The 21,007-nt window shown below is 47.2% G+C and overlaps 1 protein-coding gene across 2 annotated transcripts in view; it reads left to right on the forward strand.

Moving 5' to 3' along the window:
* The first annotated feature begins 12,316 nt into the window (after positions 1–12,316).
* Positions 12,317–21,007, forward strand: part of PRKRIP1 (PRKR interacting protein 1) — a 31,714-nt gene continuing 23,023 nt past the window's right edge. For both annotated transcript variants that reach the window (XM_045461965.1, XM_045461964.1), the window contains exons 1-3: positions 12,317–12,607; positions 13,305–13,383; positions 14,633–14,733. In XM_045461965.1, coding sequence (XP_045317921.1) covers positions 12,332–12,607; positions 13,305–13,383; positions 14,633–14,733 — 456 coding nt within the window. In that variant the 5' untranslated portion in view covers positions 12,317–12,331. The remainder of the gene's footprint in view (positions 12,608–13,304; positions 13,384–14,632; positions 14,734–21,007) is intronic.

Consider the following 21,007-nt stretch of genomic DNA (forward strand, 5'->3'; position numbering starts at 1 on the left):
TTTGAGAGAGAGAGAGAGAGACAAAGAATGCACAGGGGAGGGGCGGGGGGGGGCGGACACAGAATCCGAGGCAGGCTCCAGGCTCTGAGCTGTCAGCACACAGCCCGACACGGGGCTCGAACCCAGGAGCCGTGAGATCATGACCTGAACTGCAGTCGGACGCTTAATTGACTGAGCCACCCAGGTGCCCCTTTGTTTCCCTGAATCTAAAATGCCTTCTTCCTCTGGCTGTTTAAGAATTTTCTCTTTCTCTCTTCAGTCTACTGAAGTTCGACTTTGATATGCCAAGGTATGGTTTGCTCGGTATTGAGCCCATTAGGGTTTACTGTGCTTCTTAAATATGTAGATTCATACCTTTCATCAATTTTAGAAATTTCTCAGCCAGTAACTCTTAGTACTCTGGTGCTTTTTCTCCATCTTCTCCTGCTGGCTCTGGTTTTCAGCACTGACTCGCCTCCAGCTACTGGAGATGAGAAGTCCCTTCAAGGGTTGCATCAAGGCACTGTCTCCGTGCTGGGTTCCACTGGCTGTCCTGAGCTTGTTATTTTCTTCCTTCAAGTTTTCTCAGGCGGTAAAGAAAAGTCAGCCAACTCCACAGTTCATAGAATTGCCATTGCCCCCATATCCTTCAGGATCTAAGACTACAACATACGTGAGATTCTTGGCAACTGTCGTGCCACATCCACAGGAGCAGAGAGGCACGGACAGCTGAGGTGTGTGGCTCTCAGGGCACGTGGTAAACTCAAAGGTCAGCCAAAGAGATGTGGGTTATAGCTTCGATAGCATTATCTCTACAAGATAACCAGATGGGCAATGAGGAAAGCTCTTTAGAGAAAAATACCAGCTAATAAATGCATAAGGAATGATAAAATTCAACATCTTATAGCACTCAGGGAAATAATGGATGCAGGAACAACCACCACGGGCTGCAAAAACCATTAGGTCAGGTTTTTGGAGCTTTATAATGGATGGATTAGCCTGCCAACTTCTAACCCCCAATCAATCCTATCATGACTAAAAGCGAGTCCTGAAGTGAGATGATGGAAAGAACATAGAACTTCTTATGAATCAAACAAATAAGCAAAAAAATTGAACTTGAATCCAATCACGTCTCTAGATCTAAATATGAGTTTATTTAAAAGATTATTGTAATATGGGGATAGATGAACATGTCAAAGAACACTTGGGGAAAAAAAGGGGGGGGGGCACCTGGGTGGCTCAGTTGGTTAAGCATCCTAATCTTGACTTTGGCTCAGGTCATGATCTCACAGTTCATGAGTTTGAGCCCTGAGTCAGGCTCTGTGCTGACAGCACGGAGCCTGCTTGGGATTCTGTCTCCCTCTCCCTCTGCCCCTCCCCTGCTTGCTCTCTATCTCTCAAAGTAAATAAAAATAAACTTAAAAAAGAAAAAGAAAAGAACACATTTAGCCAAATCTAGAACTGAGAAAATCTACAGGAATATATACTCTGTTTCTTCAACAAATAATTGTCATGAAAAAGAAAAATGGGAGGGGATGGGGTGCCTGGGTGGCTCAGTCGGTTGAGCGTCCAACTTTGGCTCAGGTCATGATCTCACAGTTCATGAGTTCGAGCCCCGTGTCGGTCTCCATGCTGACAGCTCAGAGCCTGGAGCCTGCTTTGCATTCTGTGTCTCCCTCTCTCTCTGCTCCTCCCCCGCTCACACGCTGTCTCTCTCTCAAAAATAAATAAAGATTAAAAAAAACAATGTTTTAAGAAAAAAAGGGAGGGGAACTGACATAGATAAGATGTAGGAACTAAATGAAATCATCCAACTGTAAGAAAAAAACCCAGCATTTTTGAGACAATTGGCAATATGAAAACATTGGGTATTAAGTATAAAAGAATTCTTGTTAATTTTGTTAGGTGTGATAGTGGTGTTACGGATTTTTTTTAAGGTTCTTATTTGTTAGGGACACATGCAGAAATATTTACAGATAAGACAATATGATGTCTGGAATTCGCTAATATTCCAGTGGGGGTGGGGTGGGGGCAGGGACAGAAACGAAAGTGTTGACAGGTGTTGAAGCCAGGTGATGAGTACGTGGGAATCACTTTGTATTCGCTCTTCTTAGGACTGTTTTTTATAACCATAATTAAACTTTTCAAAAAGCACAAGTTGGATGGTGAGGAGAAGGAAAGCCCCTGCACGGGGACGTCGAGTCTGGAACATGTTTATATGTGGAAGGAGGGATAGAACGACAGAAAAAGAACTCCCCCGTGGAGCCAGGGCTCTCCCGGGAGAAAAGGATGCAAAGCCCAGGTGGCAGGCTTGACCTTGGCGAGGGTGGCAACTACAGTCCAGCCTCCATTAGATGAATGCCAGCTTGTGCCCTATTCACACATTTGATCTTAATTGGCCCTTACAGCCATCCCATGAGATGGCGTCATTATTCCCATTTTAGAGATAAGGAATCGAGACTCCGAAAGATGGGTGACTCACTCAGGGTCAGACAACCCGTAAATGGCAGATCCTGGATTGAAACCAAAGTTGCTGTACTTCCAAAGCTTGGAGCTGTGAGACGGGATGAAGGTGGTGAGAGGGGAATGTCAACCATTGGAGGTGACAGAGGTGACGACAGACGCAGCCTGTGCGACTGGTCGCCTCTCTTCCTTGGGCAGCTGGATGGGAGCTGTTAAGGACAGGGCGCCCGCCCTGCTGATCACACTGGGCCAGGCGGGGAGGCGGAGGTGTCCCCACAAGGAAATTCCGCAGGGAGAATCGTCAGGTGCCTCACGTGGCCCCCTCCCACTCTGCGGCAGCTTCTTCAAGAGACAAAGGTGCAAATACAGAGAGTGCGAGTTGACCTGAGCTGCATATGAATCAGCAGAGGGTAGAAGGCTTCCAAATAAAGCTCATGCAAATTCAGCTGCTACCAAGAGCCCCAGGAAGGGGAGGCGATGCCCAAGACTACCCCCATCTCACGGTGCTCTGACCGCACCTGAACTTCCATTCTCTGTGCAGCTGTGCCCTGCTCCTGCGTAGACACCTGTTTCTGAGCCAAATGCACAGACACCGGAGGGGCTTCAGACAAAAGCTGAATGACCAGCACCAGACGAGCCATCTTGTCTACCTGGGGTTCGTTGTCGCTTTGGATGCCTTCTGACTTTCGCAGCCTGCCTTGAGTTCGTTCGTGGTTGGCCAACCCGAGCCTGCGTTTTCTTCTTTCGGCCCTTCTGAAGCAGTTGACAGGAAACAGCCCACAGCATACTTCTCACACTTTCCATTGCTCCTAAGCCTTTCAAGTGCCATCAAGGCGCATGAGCGAACACACCTTCCACCTGGGTCTTGGCTCCATCTATCACAGGAGACAGCAGGAGTGATCACGCTGCTGTTGCCTGCTGGGGGTTGTCACCACCCCCACTGACCCCTCCCACAGCCTGCCCAGTGCACAACCCAATCCTACAATCCCATCCTGAGGGGCCGCTTTCTTGAGTCACTTCTACTACCAACTGTCTTAGCCTGGGTTCCATCCAGAAGGATGAGTCATTTATTTTGGGAAGTGATCCCAGGGTGACAGAAAGTAGGGGACCAGGAAGATGGAAACAAGGAAGAGAAAGAGCCAATCCAAGAGAGATTGATTGAGCTGCTCCCCGCTGTGGGCGTTCTGGGGCTGAAGCCAACTCGGACCCTCTGCGAAGCCCCATAGAGCACATCTCAGAATTTTCCACTCCAGGAGCGGAAGACAGAAGCATTTATCCATCAATTCCTGTCCCCATCGGTCAAGCACCCCACATGTAACGTTAACTCCCTTCTGCGACCAGCTCTGGATCCGCATGAGTACCAGTGGGCCCCAGGGCATGAAGCAACACGAGTGCCATGCTCCAGGGGCAAGGCCCATAATAAAAGTCGGGTCGGGAAGATCTGAAGGGAAGGACAAGAACAGTGAGGAAAGGCAGTTTTTTCCGGTCAGCGATGCTGGGGAAACCAGATAATGAGATAACCAGAAAGCGAAATTAGTTCTTGACTTGACCTCAAGCCCTGGAAACAGTTTTAGGTAAATCACAGATCCAAATGGCAAAGGCAAGCTAACGGAGTGGGTAAGAAAAGAATTTCTTAAAGTAGGACACCAAAAGCGGTGCCTGGGCGGCCCAGTCAGTTAAGCATCCAACTCTTGATTTTGGCTCAGGCCGTGGTCTCATGGTTCTCAGGATCCAGCCCCACGTGGGGGTCTACACTGACAGCTCGGAGCCTTCGTAGAGTTTTCTCTCTCCTCTCTCTCTGCCCCTCCCCCTGCCTCTTTCTCTCTCTCTTTCCTGAAATAAATAAACATAAAAAAAAAAAAAAAAAACCTTTCACATAGGACACAGAAGGCATCCTGATGGCTAACAGACACATGGAAAGATGCTCAACATCCCTCATCGTCAGGGAAAGACAAATCAAAACCACGATGAGATACCACCTCACGCCGGCCAGAATGGCTAAAATGAACAACACAAGAAACAACAGGTGTTGGCGAGGATGTGGAGAAAGGGGGGCCCTCTTGCACGGTTGGTGGGAGTGCAAACTGGTGCAGCCACTCTGGAGAACAGTATGGAGGTTCCTTAAGAAACTAAAAATAGAACCACCCTCCAATCCGGCAATTGCACTATTAGGTATTTATCCAAAGGATACGAAAATACAGGCTCGAAGGGATACATGCGCCCTGATTTTCATAGCAACAACGGCCAGACTATGGAGAGAGCCCAAATGTCCATTGACGGTTGAATGGAAAAAGAAGATGCGATATATATATATATATATATATATATATATATATAGGAATATTACTTGAGCATCAAAAAGAATGAAACCGGGGCGCCTGGGTGGCGCAGTCGGTTAAGCGTCCGACTTCAGCCAGGTCACGATCTCGCGGTCCGTGAGTTCGAGCCCCGCGTCAGGTTCTGGGCTGATGGCTCGGAGCCTGGAGCCTGTTTCCGATTCTGTGTCTCCCTCTCTCTCTGCCCCTCCCCCGTTCATGCTCTCTCTCTGTCCCAAAAAGAAATAAACGTCGAAAAAAAAAAAAAAAATTAAAAAAAAAAAAAAAAAAAGAATGAAACCTTGCCATTTGCAATGATGTGGATGGAGCTAGAATGTATTATGCTAAGCAAAATATGCCAATCAGAGAAAGAAAAATACCATGTGATTTCACTCATACGTGGAATTTAAGAAAAAAACCAGATGAACATACGGGATTGGGGGGGGCAATAGAAGAGAGGGAAACAAACCACAAGAGACTCTTAATGACAGAGAACAGACTATGGGTTGAGGGAGGGAGGTGGGTGGGGGATGGGCTAACTGGGTGATGGGTACTAAGGAGGGCACTTATTGTGATGAGCTCTGGGTGCTGTAGGTAGGTGAGGAATCACTGAACTCAACTCCTGACACCAGTGCTGATTGCCCTCTACGTTAAGTAAAATTTAAATTTAAAAAAAAAAGGAAAAAAATTAAATGGGACACAAAAAGCCCTAACCAAAGGAAATGGTGATAAATTTGACCACATTAGAATAAAGAGCTGGGGCACCTGAGTGGCTCAGTTGGTTGAACGTTTGACTCTTGATTTTGGCTCCGGTCATGTTCTCATGGTTCCCGAAATCAAGCCCCACATCGCCAGCGCAGAGCCTGCCTGGAATTCTCTCTCTGCCCCTCCCCCACTCTCAAGCGCTCCGTCTTTCTCAGAATCAATAAACAAACACAAAAAGAATAACAGGGAGCTCCTTTTTGACAACTGATGGCAGTAAACAAGTAAACAGGTGAACACAGAGTGGAAGGAAGATATTTAAAGTGCGTTCTGATTGATTCCGAGCATGTCGAGTTTCAAACATCTGACCGACCACATGAGTTTTAGAGGCATATGGTTAGATGGTGAAACTATAAAGATTTAAGAAAATCGAGGAAGCCATTACCATTCAAGCCAGAAGAGTGGTTACCTCTAGGGGGAACAGAGTCGTGATTTGGACGATTGGGAGTGGCCCGTGGGCTGTGTTCTAGCCCTTGACGGGAATGGTGCTGTATGGGTGTTTGCTTTGTGTTCATTCATCGAGCTGTGTTTTGTCTGCGTACATTTTTCTGCGTGTGTGTCCTATCTCACAAGATAAAAGTTTAAAATAGTGTCTATCTCAGAAGGTTTTTGTGAAGCTCTGCGTGAAATACTGCACAGGACCCCATCACAAAGAGCCTGGCGTATGGGAAGGTACCCGCCAAGGTTAGCGACTCTGATTATCGTTGGGCTGGGGGTGTTTTGAATGTGACCTTGCATGTGGAACTTCGCAGATTTGTGGGCGGTCCACATGTATTCGTGGACGGCCACCCAGGGAAGGTGTGTGGGACACAGGTGGGGCAGATAGTGTCGGAAGGGGAGAGATGATGGCCCAACCCAGATAGGGCAATTCATCTCTCCCATTGGGTCCTTCAACCAGCAGACTGAAGTCCCCTAACCTTAGGAGTCCAAGTTCAGGAATAGGAAGGTACTTTAGTAAGTCAGACGGGGAGCTCTGGAGGATGGGGATTGTGCACCTGCTGCTCTAAGCCCCTCCTACCATTGCTCAGTGTGGCCTGGGTCAGAGAGAGCCCTGGGCTTTGGGTGCTGACTTGCCTCAGCCGGAGCCGCCAGGACCCTGGCCTGTGGGTGTGTGGGGCCCAGAGGCGGAAACATGGGGGCTTCATCCACATTGGCCTCTGGGCTTTGGAAAACCTATTGCTGCCACCCGAGCCCTTAGCGCCACTCTGGACAGGCCAGAGCAGGGCACGTATACAGGGTTTGAGCTGCCTCAGGTGAGCACGATGGGCTCAAAGCTGGCAGTGCTCCCCAAAGCCACCCAGACAATAGGGGGTTGGCACCTCTGTAACCTGGCAGGTGACTTCTGTTTATTATGTCGAATGTACTGGGGTATAATTATCTTACAATCAAATTCACCTTTTTACATTTTTATTTTTTTTTTTACGTGGATTTATTTAATTAGAGAGAGAGTGAGCATGAGTAGGGGAGGGGCAGAGACACAGGGAAAGAGAGAATCCCAAGCAGGTGCCGCATTGTTAACGCAGAGCCGGATGCGGGGCTCAAATTCACAAACCGTGAGGTCATGACCTGAGCCAAAATCACGAGTCAGATGCTTAACTGACCAAGCCACCCAGACGCCCCGTAAATTCACCTTTTTTACATAAAAAAAATTATTCTTGAGAGAGAGAGAGAGACCACAAGCAGGAGAGAGGCAGAGAGAGAGAGAGAGAGGGAAATACAGAATCTGAAGTGGCTTCAGGCTGGGAGCTGTCAGCAGAATTCAAATCCACAAACGGTAAGATCGTGACCTGAGCCAAAGTCAGACACTTAACTGACTGAGCCATCCAGGCACCCCTTAAATTCACTCTTTTTTAAAATTATTTAATTTAATTTAATTTTATTTTATTTTATTTTATTTTATTTTAGAGAGAGAGCAAGCGTGAGTGGGGGAGAGGGGCAGAGGGAGAGAGAGAAAGAGAATCTCAAGAAGCATCCACACTCAGCCCGGAGCCCCACATGGGGTTCGATCCCCCAGCTCTGGGATCATGACCTGAGTGGAAATCAAGAGTTGAATGCTCAACCGACTGAGCCACCCAGGTGCCCCAAATTCATCTTTTTTAAGCATATACTGGGACACCTGGGTGGCTTAGTCGGTTAAGCATCCAACTTTGGCCCAGGTCGTGATCTTGCCGCTCGTGAGTTTGAGCCTCGTGTTGGGATCAGCGCTTGACAACTCAGAGCCTGGAGCCTGCTTCAGATTCTGTGTCTCCCTCTCTCTCTGCCCCTCCCCCGCTCGTGCTCTGTCTCTGTCTCTCTCTCAGAGGTGAACATTAAAAAAAAAAATTTAAGGGGCGCCTGGGTGGCTCAGTCGGTTAAGCGTCCGACTTCGGCTCAGGTCATGATCTCGCGGTCCGTGAGTTCGAGCCCCGCGTCGGGCTCTGGGCTGATGGCTCAGAGCCTGGAGCCTGCTTCCGATTCTGTGTCTCCCTCTCTCTCTGCCCCTCCCCTGTTCATGCTCTGTCTCTCTCTGTCTCAAAAATAAATAAAACGTTAAAAAAAAAATTTAGGGGCGCCTGGGTGGCGCAGTCGGTTGGGCGTCCGACTTCAGCCAGGTCACGATCTCGCGGTCCGTGAGTTCGAGCCCCGCGTCGGGCTCTGGGCTGATGGCTCAGAGCCTGGAGCCTATTTCCGATTCTGTGTCTCCCTCTCTCTCTGCCCCTCCCCCGTTCATGCTCTGTCTCTCTCTGTCCCAAAAATAAATAAACGTTGAAAAAAAAAAATTTAAGCATATACTTCAATGAGTTTGACAAATGTGTGTGTTCACATAACCACAAGCCCAATCCAGACACACCATGTTCATCACCCCCAAAAGTTCCCTTGGCCCCTGGCCATCTACTGATCCGTGTTCTGTCCCCATCGTTTTCGGCTTTTCCAAAATGTCAAGTAATGGAATCATTCAGGTTGTAGTCTTTCAAACCTGGCTTCATTCACTAAGCATAATGCTTTTGAAATTCATCCATGTGGTTGCAAATATCAATAGTTCCTTCTGCTTTATTCCTCAGAATTGCATCACTGTACGGATATATCACAATTTGATGGTCATTTGGGTTGCTTCCAGTTTGGGGCAATTATGAATCAAGCTACTATAGGTATTTGCATACAGGTCTCTCACTGGACGCATATTTTCATTTCTCTAGGGTAATGCTTAGGAGTGAGATTCTTTTTTTTTTTTTTTTTAATGCTTTTATTTATTTTTGAGAGAGCATGGACGAGCAGGGGAGGGGTGAAAGAGACAGAGACAGAGGATCTGAAGCAGGCTCCATGCTGACAACAGAGAGCCCGATGTGGGGCTTGAACTCACGACCCATGAGGTCATGACTTGAGCTGAAGTCAGACTCAACCAACTGCACCACCCAGGCACCCCCCACACACAACTTTAAAAAAAACAAGATTAGATTTTTTTTTTTTTTTAATTTTTTTTTTTCAACGTTTATTTATTTTTTTTGGGACAGAGAGAGACAGAGCGTGAACGGGGGAGGGGCAGAGAGAGAGGGAGACACAGAATCGGAAACAGGCTCCAGGCTCTGAGCCATCAGCCCAGAGCCCGACGCGGGGCTCGAACTCCCGGACTGCGAGATCGTGACCTGGCTGAAGTCGGACGCTTAACCGACTGCGCCACCCAGGCGCCCCAAGATTAGATTTTTTTTTATGTTTATTTATTTTTGAGACAGGGGAGGGGCAGAGAGAGGGGGGACAGAGGATCTGAAGCAGGCTCCATGCTGACAGCAGAGAGCCAAAGGTGGGGCTCGAACCCACAAACTGTGAGATCATGGCCTGAGCCCAAGTCGGACACTTAACTGACTGAGCCACCCAGGTGCCCTAGGAGTGAGATTTCTGGGATATATGGTACATGTATGTTTATCTTGATAGGAAACTGACAAACTCTTTTCCCAAGTGGGTGTATTCCACCTTAGTTTTTATTCCCCTTGGTGGAACTTTCCTCTTGTCATGTTTGACAGGACCATTGTGGGAAGACCACTGACTCACTAATTCAGTGAGAAACTCAAATTATGGAATAGCCGTAAATATTTTTGGTGTTTCAGTTCTTTAAGCACCAACCACAACTCAAAGGATTAAAAGTAGGAGTGCCCACCCGGCTAGGGTGACTAACTTGCCAGTGTGCCCGAGATTCTCCTGGTTTTAACACTGAAAGTCCTGCATCCTGAGAAACCCCTCCATCCTGGCACCAAACGGGGATATGTGGCCACTGAATGCCGGGGCACTGAACATCCGTCACATCGTTTTATTCACGAGAAAGTGTCAAGGGTGGGTTTGTGCCCTGACTCATGCATGAGGGAACAACCTTCTAGAGGTTAAGTTGCTTCCCCAGCCCACGCTCCGGAATAGGTGGAGCCAAACTTTGGCACCAGATCTGCCAGACTCCAAAGCATCCCCCCGGGGTCCTGGGCTTCAGGGGCACAGGCCAGCAGGTGCACCTGGGTAGAGCTCTGCTGCCCTCTGGTGGCAGCAGAGGAGGCACTCTGGGTCAGAGTCCACTCTTGTGGGGCAGCCAGGGGTGGAAGCCGAAAGACACCCTTTCCCACCAGGGAGCAGGACCTCAAATCTGGCCTCGGCCCTAGAAAGGTGCCACATGGAGGGACCCCACCAAGGCCTGCTGGGGTCCTTGGTCCAGCCGTCCACGAGTCACGTGATCAATCGGGCCCTCACAGACCTAGGGCCAGAGTGCTGGGTTTGAGTCTGTGTGTAATCCTGAGCCAATCACTCAGCCCTCGGGGCTTCAGTTCCTTATCTGTAAATCAGGATGATGAGCGTGTCGACACACTTAGACTAGGCTTAGACACTGAGGTTGTAATTACCAGCTCCATCACACCCACATGCCCCCCACCCTTGTGCACTCATTCACTCCGTTCACTGACTTAACTTCCATCCAGCAGCTATCTGCCAAGCACCAGCTTTGTGCCAGACCCGGAGGTGGAGGGGTGACAGAGACGGCTGCTCTCCTGGCTCTTAACTCAGCTGATCCACTATCTCATGCATTCATTCATTCCTGGAGTATCCATTTATTTATTGAGTGTTCCTTCGTTCTTTTTCAGACTCACTGAAATTCCTTTTTCATTCATTCATCCGTCCCTTGGTTATCACATTGACACATCCATTCTTTCTTTATTTTTTCAGGCAATTGTTGACTCCCCGCCCCCCTTCCTCCTTCCCTAATTCCTGTTTTGCAAGCATTCTGGAAGCACCACTCAACTCGAGGCCAGGATTAGATGCTGGCATTCTGGCTCAACCCTCCTCCCAGACTTGTGGGTAGGCAGATGGTGAGGACACGCTGTGCTAACTACCATATGCCAGCCATCAGGACCCAGAGCAGGGAGAGCACCAAGAAGGGAGCAACTGACTGCCTGGAGGAGGGAACAGGGGGGCAATCAGAAGAGGCTTCATGGAGGAGTTAGCATTTAAACAAAGTTAAGAAGGGTGTAGGGCAGTTCTCCAGGGAGGGAAAGACACTCCAGGTAAAGTCTTTTTGTGTGTGTGGTACGTTTGGGGAAAAGTGAGGTACCTGGGTGGCTGGAGTATATGATGTAGGTCATGTGTCCATGACAACATCCAGGTCAGGCTCTCCCTAGGTTCCGGTGACAGTCATAGGCCAATCAAGGACTTCTAATTCATCACCCTTGGGCACTGGAAAACCACCCACTATCAGGGGGGGCAGGAATAGCCTTAAGGCATTAACAAAACACCCTGTCACCGAGGTCACCTGGCTGGACTGGGACACTCAGTGAGAGAGCTGCCTGGATGAGCAGGCTGTGCAGACAGCAGCAACATTAGTATCTGAAGTGCCTGGCCCCCAGGATCCCATGGTCATCAGCAAAGGTTAATTGTGTCCTTCGCTGTGAGCCAGTCCTTGCCCCAGATGTCGAAATACAGCAGTAAATAGAATGCCCAGCAGTGAATAGAATGCCCATTCTTTAGCTGGTGACAAATACAGGAGAAAACTAGCAAGTGTGAGGACCAGCAGAAATACACCTGCAGTTGAAAAAACAATTGGGGTCTGTTGTCTCTTTTAGGAAAGGAGACTACACTGACTTCAACAAGGGGGTGTGAAAGAGGACTTCTTGTAGCACTTGCGCTTGGGTGAAGTGATTTGGGGGAGGGTTCAAGTAAGTGGATTTAACTCTAGGTGCTGTCAGGAAGCAACAGAATTCCATGACTGGCTGTCTTAATATTTAAAGAGAACCGGGGGGGGGGGGGGGGGGACAGAAAAGAAAGAAAAAGGAAAAATAGAGAAAAAGAAATAAAATAAAGTGAACCGAGGCTAATGCTTTAAAGAAGCAGTAGTTACTCATAAGAGCCAGAATGAGGTTTCAACAATATTCCTGTTTTCATCTACTTTCAAACATGATTACAGAGCAGTCTTGTTTATGCCTTGTGTGAGGTCGGTGTTCTGGGAAATTGTTTACGCCCAACAGGAGGACATCAAGGTCTAGCTGTAAGTGCCAAGCCAGCTCCCAGACGGGAAGGGCCCTTTTCTCTTTCTCATAAGATTGTCATAAATGGGAGAGTGGACCAGCCCCGAGGATCGGCCAGGACAAAGGCCCGGGAGCAGGAGGGGATGCTGAGAGCCATTAGCAGGGCTCCCGGCGGCGCCACGACACGTACGCGGACTGGAGAGGGCGACTGGGGTCGCACCCTCGGGCGTGCAAGGCCACCTCTCCCATAGGAACTTGGGCTCTCGGCTGCCTTGATTTGTACAAACACAGGAAACGAAAGCAAACAGCTTTGATCAAGACAACCTACTCGGCCACGAGCTCATGAATATTCAGCAGGATGCTTCCGGCTTGCGACTCCGCCCCAGCCCCGCCCTGCGAGAAGACTGCGCTTGCCCCGCTTGCGCGCAGCTCTGTCGTCATAAGTACGCGCCGCCACCGCCGCCGCTCGCCGTGGGGAACTGGAAAGCTGTCATGGCGAGTTCGGCTGCTTCCTCGGTGCGGCCGCCGAGGCCCAAGAAAGAGCCACAAGCGCTCGTCATCCCCAAGAATGCGGCAGAAGAGCAGAAGCTCAAGCTGGAGCGGCTCATGAAGAACCCGGTGAGACGAAGCACTGGTTCGACTCCTCCTCCGAGTCCCCTTCCGTTACGGCGCTGCTGGAGACCCACGGGCCCACCTCTCCCACCTCCAGACTTAGGAACTGAGTACCCGAACCCCAGGGCCAGCCCTTAGGAAGGAGTAGGCTACCTCGCAGACCTTGAGCTTCTTCTGTCCTTGTGTTGGAGCCCAGCCCGGATGAGGGTGCTTTTAGACACTACGAGTTTAACTTTCTGTGAACAGAAGCGTTGACTGGAACGATAGCATTCATGGGTTAGCACAAGGGTTTATTAACTTCTAAACAGCACTGATTGTTAGAAAGGCTTTGGCTGAGCCACCCGGAGCAAATCACTCCCTCAGTCATAAAAATAATTGGGTGAGGTCTCTTACACCTTTGGCTAGAAAGGGTTAACTCCGCATGTAGTAGAGTTAGGGTTAGAAGTTTCCAGCCATAAATGGTGCGTTACGTTTCTGAGTTTTGTTTTGAAAAGTTAAGTGTAGCCCTGGCAAGGCCACGGGCTGTGGTAGACCCCAAGATGTATGGGATGAAGTAAATCTAAGGCAGCGAAGAAAATCGGCTTTAGGTCCAAGGAGCAAAAGCAGCCTTTCTTCACCAATCCAGTTAAAATGCTTTGGTTTTAAGAGATGTGATTGTCAGCAGGTTTGTGCTTAAAAACGCTATTGTGTTTAAATGTTGCAGGACAAAGCAGTTCCGATTCCAGAAAAAATGAGTGAATGGGCACCCCGGCCTCCCCCAGAATTTGTTCGAGATGTAATGGGTAATGTCGTGTGTGTGTGTGTGTGTGTGTGTGTGTAAATATAGTTTTTAAAGCATAGATCTAAAAACCCTGCAGTTAGCATTTGTTAATTAAATCTAAAATAGGAAAAAAAAAGTTCACTGTTTCAGTAACTTTGTACTTACAGCAAAGGGGTATTGTTGCTTACAGTTTGGCATTAGAGAATTTTCTTCTGCATTTAAAAAAAAAAGTTTATTTATTTACTTTGAGAAACAGCGCAAGCGGTATGAGGCACAAAGGGAGAGAGAGAAATTCCTAAGCAGGCTCTGTGCTCAAACCTAGGAACTGTGAGATCAAGACTGAGCTGAAATCAGGGTCAGGTGCTCAAGCCACCCAGGAATCCCTTCTGCCTTGTTTAAATAACATATTTTTTTAAATCTAACTGGAAATAGCTTTATTATTTTGGGTGGTTGTAAATTAACATACTGATTATAAGGAGGACTAAGTAACAGAGGTCTGAAAAATTTTGAACCCCCATAATTCCATCATTCCCCTTGTAGCATGCTGCTACAGCCTTCTAAACTCCCCTAGTCAAAATCACTCGTGTAAGAAAAAATGATTTTTATTTATTTTTTTTTAATTTTTTTTTAACGTTTTAATTTTTTTATTTATTTTTGAGACAGAGAGAGACAGAGCGTGAACAGGGGAGGGGCAGAGAGAGAGGGAGACACAGAATCCGACACAGGCTCCAGGCTCCGAGCAGCCAGCACAGAGCCCGGCGCGGGGCTCGAACTCACGGACCGTGGGACCGTGAGATCATGACCTGAGCCAAAGTCGGACGCCCAACCGACTGAGCCACCCAGGCACCCCGGAAAAATGATTTTTAAAAATGTGGCCATTCTACACATACTATTTAGTAACCTACTTTTTTCCTTTAATATACATGGACATCTTTTCAGCTCAGTAGAAATTTAGTGTGTCAAGTGTGAAGTCATCTGGCAGGGGAGGAAAAGGTCTTAAGCGATCTTCTAGGTTTCTGGTCACTTAACTGCAGACTGTTTCTCCTCTTACTACTGTGTTAGGGTGGAATTTTTAGTGACTTCCCCTTCAACATTCATGCAACAATTCTTTAATGATGCCGACACTATGCAAGTCACTGCTAGATTCTGGAGTTCAGTGGGGCATAGTCCTTTCCATTACTTCTAGTTTGTTTTTTTGGTCCTTTTTGATCAAGGGTCACCCGTGTCGGTAACTGGATTTCATTAAGAACTCTGGACTCTCCTGGCTATAGGTTCCAGCGCTGGGGCTGGCAGTGGAGAGTTCCATGTGTACAGGCATCTGCGCCGGAGAGAGTACCAGCGACAGGACTACATGGATGCCATGGCTGAGAAGGTCAGTGAGTGACAAGGCTGGCTGAGCCCTTGGGTTTGGACAATGTACACTTGGGACTTTTAGGAAAAAGCTGCTGCTGCTGTTTTTGGCTTTTTTTTTTTTAAAGAAAGAGAGAGTCCCAAGCAGGCTCTTGCAACACAGAGCCTGATGTGGGACTCGATCTCAGGAACCATGAGATCATGACCTAAGCTGAAATTAAGAGTTGGGCGCTAAACGGAGCCACCCAGGCTCCCCAGGAAGAGGCATTTAAAGAAGAGAAGATACACCTGGTGTGAAGGCTGCCTTCTTAAGTCAGCATGGGAAACAGACGTCAAGTAAATCCAGGTTAGTCCTAGGTCAGATTCAGCACATCAGGATGCTCCCACTGGGAGATGTATGAGAGAAGGGAGACTTCCAGTTGGGCAGAAAGGACAGCAGAGGCGCCTCTCCCTTCCAGGCCATTTGCCGTGAAATGGAATAGAAAGCAAGATGTCCCGCATCACTTGAGTTATTATTTCTAATTCTGTTGTTCTCTTTTTGGCTAAATGCCTATAATTCCATTCAGCTATGTGTTTAGCGTGGATAGTGTGTGTGCGTGTGTCTACTTTGAGTTGTCTAGCGTAGAGACTGGCATTTCTTCATGACAGGTGTCAAATAAGAATTGGGAATGGCGTTAGAAATTGAGGGGCACCTGGGTGGCTCAGGTGGTTAAGGATCCGACTTTGGCTCAGGTCATGATCTCATGGTCCGTGGGTTCCAGCCCCATGTCAGGCTCTGTGCTGACAACTCAGAGCCTGGAGCCTGCTTCAGATTCTGTGTCTCCCTCTTTCTGTGCCCCTCCCCCACTCATGCTTTGTGTCTGTCTCTTTCTCAAAAATAAAATCAGAAATTGTATCATAAGGGATGCCTGGGTGGCCCAATCCGTTGAGTGTCCGACTTTGGCTCAGGTCATGATCTCACAATTCATGAGTTCGAGCCCCACGTCTGGCTCTGTGCTGACATCTCAGAGCCTGGAGCCTGCTTCAGATTCTGTGTCTCCCTCTCTCTGTCCCTCCCCCACTCATGCTCTGTCTCTCTCTCTCTCAAAAGTAAATAAACATTAAAAAAAATTTTTTTAAAGAACTATTAAGGTTTTTACTACCTGACTGGAAGGGCCAGAAACCTCTTTTTTATTGCTCTTAAAAAATGCTCTTTGGACATTTCGCTTATTTTATTTATTTTTCAGAGAGAGTTTTGGAGTTATTTTATCCACACCAAAAATTGTGTTGGATTTTTTTTTTTTTTTTTTTACTAGAATTGAGTTGAATCTGTCACTTAAATTGAATGAGAATAGATGTTATAGTGTTTAGTTATCCCCTCTAGAAACTTTTATCTTTTTTTGTTTAAAAATTTCTGTGTCTCTCAATGATGACTTTTGGAGATTTGACACTTATCTCACTGTATTTGTTCATAGATTTTAATTTTGGCGGGGCTTGTTTTTAGGTAGGCTCCATGCCCAACGTGGGGCTCAAACTCAAGACCCTGAGATCAAGAGTCGCGTGCTCTACTGACTGAGCCAGCCAGGTGCCCCAAAGATTTTAAATTTTTTTTTTTTAAGTTTATTTATTTTGAGAGAGAGAGGGCAAGTTGGGGAGGGAGGGAAGGAGGGAGAGAGAGAGAGAGAGAGAGAATGAATGAATGAATCCCAAGCAGGCTCCACACTGTCAGTGCAGAGCTTGGTGCAGGGCTCGAACCCATGAACTGTGAAGTCATGACCTGAGCCGAAGGTGGACACTTAACCAACTGAGCCACCCAGGCGCCCCCAAGATTTTAAGGGGTTTTTTTATTGCAGTGGTTCTAGGTGCTCCTTTATATTTTATTCTTGACTATTAGTAAAAATCAGAAAAAATCCTGATGTTTTAGGGCTCTTCTATTTTCCAACCTGGCTATTAATAAAAACCAAATATTATTTGGCAAATTCTTTGTGATTTCCCACATTTGATTTCTCCTTTTTAAATTTTTTTTATTTTTTATTAAAAAAAATTTTTTTTTAATGTTTTTATGTATTTTTGAGAGAGAGACAGAGCACGAGTGGGGTAGGGGCAGAGAGAGAGAGAGACACACACACACACACACACACAATCCGAAGCAGGCTCCAGGCTCTGAGCTGTCAGCACAGAGCCCGACACAGGGCTTGAACTCGTGAACCGCGAGATCATGACCCGAGCCGAAGTCAGACGCCCAACCGACTGAGCCACCCAGGCGCCCCTGATTTCTCCTTTTAACATGCATGAGAGATTGCCTCTCATTCTTAATCTTACAACATGCGATGTAAGACCTTTTCCTCACTCTGACTATGGTGCCTATTTTTTCATGGAATACGTTTGTGTGTTTTAGAGATTCACATGCTTTAAAATGATATGTATTTGTATTGTGAAGTCACCACCTTGAGATCAAGACCTAAGCTGAGATAGTCAGACACTTAACTGACTGAGCCACCCAGGTATCCCTTATTTGCTTTTTATAAAGGAGGAAACCACTTTGGGCAACAGCGTGTGATTTTCCAATAATTTGCTTAAAAAAAAATTAACTCACTGTAGAACTTCTTCCTATATAAAGGAAATAAAATGCTTTAAAAATTTAAAATAATCATTCACAAGGGGTACCTGGGTGGCTCGGTTGGTTAAGCGTCCAACTTCGATGCAGGTCATGATCTCACAGTTTGTGAGTTCTAGCCCTGCATCAGGCTCTGCGCTGACAGCTCAGAGTCAGGAGCCTGTTTCAGACTCTGTGTCTCCCTCTGTCTCTGCCTGTCCCCAGCTCATGCTCTGTCTCTCAAAAACAAACAAACATTAAAATAATCATTCACAAAAATAGAATACTACTTAGCAATAAAAAGGAATAAACTGATATATGCAACAGTGTGGATGATTCTTAAAACATATGCTGAGTGAAAGAAGCCTTGCGTAAAAGAGACCACACTGTAAAATTCCATTTATATGAAGTTCTACAAGAGGGAAAACTAATGTATGTAAAAAAAAAAAAAAAAAATCAGGGGCTCCTGGGTGACTTAGTTGGTTAAGCGTTCGACTCTTGATTTCCACTCAGGTCGTGGTCTCAACGGTTTGTGGGTTCAAGCCCCGCACCTGACTCTATGCTAACAGCAGAGGCTGCTTGGGATTCTCTCGAGCTCTCTCTTGAGCTCTCTCGCTCTGTCAAAATAAACATCTTTTAAAAATCAGAATAGTTGTTTCTGAGAGTTGGATAGGAAGAGGTACGAGGGAACTTTCTGGTGTGATTACATTGTACACTCTAGATTTGATCATTTTATTGTATGTATTACCTTAAGTGGAAAAAAACAAAAACTGTTAACAAATATTAAACTCTAGTTGATGATATGCATGCTTAAATCTTTAGAGGCGAAATGTCCTGGTGTCTGCAACTTACTTTGAAATGTGTTAAAAAGAAATAAGATGGATTGATGGAAGGATAGAGGGATAGATAGGTGGACAGGCATGTGCTAAAGCAAGTAGCAAAATGTCTGTAGGATTTAGTGGTGGGTATACGGACTGTAGGATTCCTTCAACTTTTCTGTTGGAAATTTTCCAACATAAAACGCCAGGGAAATTATTAAAGGGATAGATACGATACAGAAGAAAATACGTAAAAATTTACTGGAATGGCCAAAAACTGAGTTTGAAAAATACCCTTATGATTTTGGAACAGAAGGGAATCATTGCCATGGTGGTTTTCACCTGCTGTTTGTCCTGCGTCTGTCTTGGCCCCCCAGCTGTTGGTGGGTCTTCTCCAGCTACTGCCGTCCTCTGGATGTGGCATTCTCAATTCTAGGGGGGAGTTTCTGGTGGCTGGTCACACCTCTACCTGGTCACTGTAGTGGGTTTTCCACTACCAAGAATGAATAAAACTCTATGTAGAAACTATCTGAAGCTACTTTGGCTTCATTTTGAAACCACTTTACATATTGAAACTACTGTAGAGGGAAGGAAACAGCAGGCTGTTGGCTCAACTACCATCAGCTAGTCTGGTTTTTATTCATCGATTAAAGACCCAGGGAAAATACAGAAAAATGTTTCACAGACCTTGGATCCACACAGACACGCAGGTTCTTATTTCACACGGCGAAAGACAGGCTCTGAGGTTAGAAGAAACAAAGAGGCAAGGGTGTCCTCACCTTTCACGGGACTAACAGGGCGTCGCTACTGGAAGAGCTCGTGGCGAGCTCAAGTCCTGCCAAGCCCGGCGGGGCTCTGGTGGGTCACTTGTTGGCTGCAGCTGCTCCGGCAGCAGAGTGAGTTTACGGTCCAGCTGTGAACAGACCACATGCTTTTCCTTTTAAGTCGTTTGCTTTCTGGTGCTCTAATCGGAGCTGAGTTCCTTGAAAGGAAACCCTTCTCTCTTTTTTTTCTTATTTACTTATTTATTATTTTTTACTTTCTATTTTAGAGTGTGAGTGGGGGAGAGGGCCCAGTGGGGGGAGAGGGAGAGAATCTTAAGCAGGCTTTGTGCTCAGCGCGGAGCCCAACTCGGGGCTCCATCCCACAACCCTGGGCCGAAATCAAGAGTCAGACGCTCGACTGACTAAGCCACCCAGGTACCCTGTTTTATTTTATTTTTTTTAGTGATCTCTGTACCCAGCAGGGGGCTGGAACTCGCCACCCCGAGATCAAGAGTTGCACGTTCTTCGGACTGAGCCAGCCAGGCATCCTGACTCCTCTTATTTCATGATCTCTGCTCTCAGAGAGTTTCTGCGTCACTCTAAGCAGAGCCACACAGCCCTGGCAGTGCAGGCCAGCAGAGGGGTTGAAGCCACCTTGTCCTCTGCTGGCCCCTTATTTACTCTGTTGACCTTTAAGGCTTTGACTAGAAGAACGAGATGGCATTTTATTATTTTTTTTAATTTAATTTAATTTTTTGAGAGGGAGAGAGAGTGCAAGTGGGGGAGGGGCAGAGAGACACACAGACTCCGAAGCAGGCCTCCAGGCTCCGAGCTGTCAGCACAGAACCCGATGCGGGGCTCAAACTCACGAACTGTGAGATCATGACCCGCACCGGAGTTGGACGCTTAACCAACTGAGCCACCTACGCGCCTCAGAGACGGCATTTTAGATCATTGTATCTTTGTGGTTTACAAGTGCTTTCTAGTAGGTTATCGTATGTTATCCTTTCTAAAGGCTCTGGGAGAGAGGAATTGGTCTTTTCCCCATTTTATAGGTGAGAAAACAAAGGCTCAGAGACAGGGAGCTGCTAGGAAGGGAATTATTAGCCAACAAGGGCAAGGGTTGGCTTTGTATGGACGTGTGTACACTCACGTATTCCTGTGTGACACATGTATGTGCTTAGTAGCAGTGATGGCACTGGGTGTTGTCTTGCTGGATTCAGTCCACCTGTGGATTCAGTTGTGGATTCAGTCACCTGATGACTGTCATCATTAGGACTTGAAAATCCCATAGTTCCACCTCTCTGGCTGTTCCATCTGATGAGCCCAGGTCACCGTAAGGAAAAATGTGCTCCTGTGTGTCTCCTCTACTCTCAGTTCTCTGCTCCTCTTCTGACACTTCTGGTCACCATGTATGTGGGGATTTCTCTCACACCAAGCAATTCTGTGACTCTAGCTGAGCATCCTACAGTTTAACTCAATCCTGATGCCATCCACCAGGCAAGAACGTCCAATGCCACATGTTCAACGGGCTCAGTCCCGTGAGACTGCCTCCCCGCCCCCAACCACCTCAAAGGCCAGTCCCAGGCCCAGGTGTTGTCCCCTGTCCTTCTGACCGACTGGCTGTGGATTAGAGGTCTCCCACCACTCCCTCCTCAGGTTCAATTAAGTTGCTCAGAGGGACTCACAGAACTCAGGAGAAGCCAGGTGGAAGAAGGGGGCACAGAGTTTCTGTCCCCTCCCAGCCCCTCCACATGTTCACCAACTCGGAAACCATCTGAACCCCATCTTTTGGGGGGTTTGGAGGCATTACTACTAAGGCACAATTGATCAAATCATTGGCATTTGGCAGTTAGTTCAGCCTGCAGCTCCTCTCCCTCCCTGGAGCACAGGAGGTGGGGCTGAAAGTTACCCTGGTGACCAGCCCTGCTCCTTAAGGGCTTTCCAGAACTCACTCGTTAACTTAAACTCCTGTGGTTGAAAAGGGGCTTGTTATAAAAAAAAGACACCATTTCACCTTTCTCTTGGGAGCTATTTCAGAAACTGGGAACATAATTAAGTATTATAATAAAAGGTGCCCCTGTGGCTCTTGAATAGGAAATTTATAGGAGCTTTTGGAACCACGTTCCAGAAGTAATG

Source organism: Leopardus geoffroyi, chromosome E3 (genome assembly GCF_018350155.1).
Source record: "Leopardus geoffroyi isolate Oge1 chromosome E3, O.geoffroyi_Oge1_pat1.0, whole genome shotgun sequence".
NCBI classification, from domain to species: domain Eukaryota; kingdom Metazoa; phylum Chordata; class Mammalia; order Carnivora; family Felidae; genus Leopardus; species Leopardus geoffroyi.